Source organism: Montipora capricornis, chromosome 4 (genome assembly GCF_036669925.1).
Source record: "Montipora capricornis isolate CH-2021 chromosome 4, ASM3666992v2, whole genome shotgun sequence".
Taxonomy (NCBI): Eukaryota; Metazoa; Cnidaria; class Anthozoa; order Scleractinia; family Acroporidae; genus Montipora; species Montipora capricornis.
In genome coordinates this window covers 2,944,381-2,946,880 of record NC_090886.1, presented here as the reverse complement: position 1 = coordinate 2,946,880, position 2,500 = coordinate 2,944,381, and the positions used below count along the sequence as shown (strand labels likewise).

At 38.4% G+C, this 2,500-nt stretch overlaps 1 protein-coding gene across 1 annotated transcript in view; it reads right to left on the bottom strand.

The window, feature by feature from the left end:
• Positions 1–2,500, bottom strand: part of LOC138045207 (peroxidasin-like) — a 21,093-nt gene that overhangs the window by 16,134 nt on the left and 2,459 nt on the right. The window contains exon 2 of the mRNA XM_068891620.1: positions 1,034–1,077. Within this exon, the coding sequence (XP_068747721.1) occupies positions 1,034–1,047 (14 nt within the window). The 5' untranslated portion in view covers positions 1,048–1,077. The remainder of the gene's footprint in view (positions 1–1,033; positions 1,078–2,500) is intronic.

Here is a 2,500-nt window from a genome sequence, read left to right as displayed (position 1 = left end):
CTATGTAGGAGAACATGCGCCGTAGGTTTCTAATAGCCAAAACATGGCGATTTGCATTGAATCTTACGGCGCCTGCTCACTCCCCGTACTAACATGAATGCACCAATTAGAGACGCATTTGATTGTTCTTCACGAAAACCAATGAGAAGACATTTTGCTTCAGGGTTGCCCAGAGCTCTTCTCTCCCTCAGTCAAGAGAAGAGCTGTGGGATCCAGATTGGCTTGTGTTGCTAGTGAAAACCAGGTTTTACAGGACGCATTCCTGTAGCATTTCTTTTTAGCATTTGTTAGCATTCGTAGTATTTTTAGCATTATAGCATTTTGTAGTTTTATAATATCTTTTACATTGACTGTAATCTAAGGCCAAGATGGATTTCTTTCTTATTCTTGTAAACGCATTGAGGCAATGCATAATGCGTTCTAAAAATTGTAATTATTATTTATTATAAGCAGAGATGAAGAAGACGATGACGACATCAATAAACTCAGCTAAAAACACAACTTCGGGTTACGGTAATCATTTTGCAATTATTCGCATGAAAAGTGTGTTCCAACTTTTCAGGAAAAATATGTTGGTAGAAACCGTGTGGTACGGTCGATTTCCAGCCGTTTTGGAACTGCGGTTAACATCCTCCTCCTAAAGAAGAGCTGTCTGTATTTTGTATTCAGCCAATTGTATTTGCACTTGGCAGGCAGGCGACTTTCTGATTGGTGGAAAAGAGAATTGGCTGAACCGGTGATCCAGGCGTGGTGCGCGCGGAGGAACGCGGGCGCACAAAACGGCCGGTCAATCGAGCCTAACCGTGTGGTTGAACGAAGAGAAAATTTGGAAGTTGGCGAGTGCTCATGTCATTCACACAACGATGAATGTGGTCATTGCACGTCGAACAGCAAATAAAGGCATGTGCAGGCCCATTGCTTTTGTTCATTGAAATATCGTTTTGTTGCATCTTTGTTCTCTTGGACGTCGTTGTTGCGCCCGGTCCCTAGCTGCTCAATGAACAAAAACTAACATTTCAAAAATTCACTTTACCTTATTGACATCATGTTGCACTTTGTATTTCTCTCGGTCTTCGCCTACACAAACAATGAAAGATGCATAAATTAACTCAATAATTATGACAATATGATCACTGAGTTAGTTATATTTTACATTAACATATTAATGCTCATTGCCCACACAAAAAGGTGTAATGGCAATCATTTAGGACAAGATAATAACTCCAAAAAACATCTTGCTAACTCAAAATATAAGGATAAGCAAGAAGTCCACAGCAAACAGAGAAATCAACGTAGTATTTCGGTTCTTATTTCAAGACAATTATCAAACGTAACAAAGATGGTACAGCGAGAACCAGCTAGGAACGTGTGGAATACAACAACAACAACAAAAAGTAGAACAAGAACGTAAGGAGAGTATAACAAAAAGCTGCGAAAGCTATAACTAAACTTAAAGCTAAAACAATACGAGTTCTTTAGCGGTAAATTTCACGCTAAAAACCGATATCGCGTGAAGCATGAAGCGATGAGTGCGATATCGGTTTTTCGAGTGAAATCTACTTTGGAATTCACCAGTTTGGAAATTAATTTTTCTAGAACTGCATGGGTTTTAAAAGAAAACAAGCACACCCTTAGCGAGCGAATGGAAAAGGAAAAAAGTTATTTCAGAGTCAATTGCCAATTGCCAGCGAATAGGATTCAAGCTAAACTTAGAAACCACCGATCAAAAAACTTTGTCAGTTCAAGGTCAAAAAAGAGTTTTACTGATGAACTTTATTCCACTCTATCTCTGAAAACATCGTAAAATTAAGGATTAATATCACTTGTGTTTTCAGAAGTTGCTGAAATTGCCCTCGTCGCTGCGCGACTCGGGCAATTTCAGCAACTTCTGAAAACACGCGTGATATTAATCCTTAATTTTACTCGGCCCCATGCGATTACCTATACTAATATTGAGGCGTCTTTAAAAATTCTTCGCTTTCACAAATTTAAGTGTTCCCTTAAAAAGTCTCTTATTACGTCATCTTAATTATCTTATTTATACTTCCTCTTTACTCCTGTCCATCTGAGGTGACATCTTTTTTTTTCTGTTGTCGTTCTCTTTGTTTGCCTATCTTTTATCATTATATTTGTGCCTCCCTGAATCGACGTCTTTCCTTTAGACGTAAAATTATTTATCCTGCCTCCTAGCTAGATTAGTTTCTTAGTTATTTTCTCGGGGGCATTGTACCTTTCTTACGTCTATTACTTATTTCGTGTATCCTCATTTACGTGTGGTACAAATAAACTTTTTGTTGTTTGTTGTTGTTGTAAAACTAAAATTTCTCGTATCGATGGGCTATCATATTCTCTTAACTATGGTGATCCGCGCGCGCGGAGCTCCGCTAAAACACAGCTTTTTATATACGCAAAACACGAGTATAAAAAGTCTGAAGCCCGAAACTCCCGTGTTGCATAATAATTAATTCAGCCGCGTATACAGTACAATCACGTTGCATTC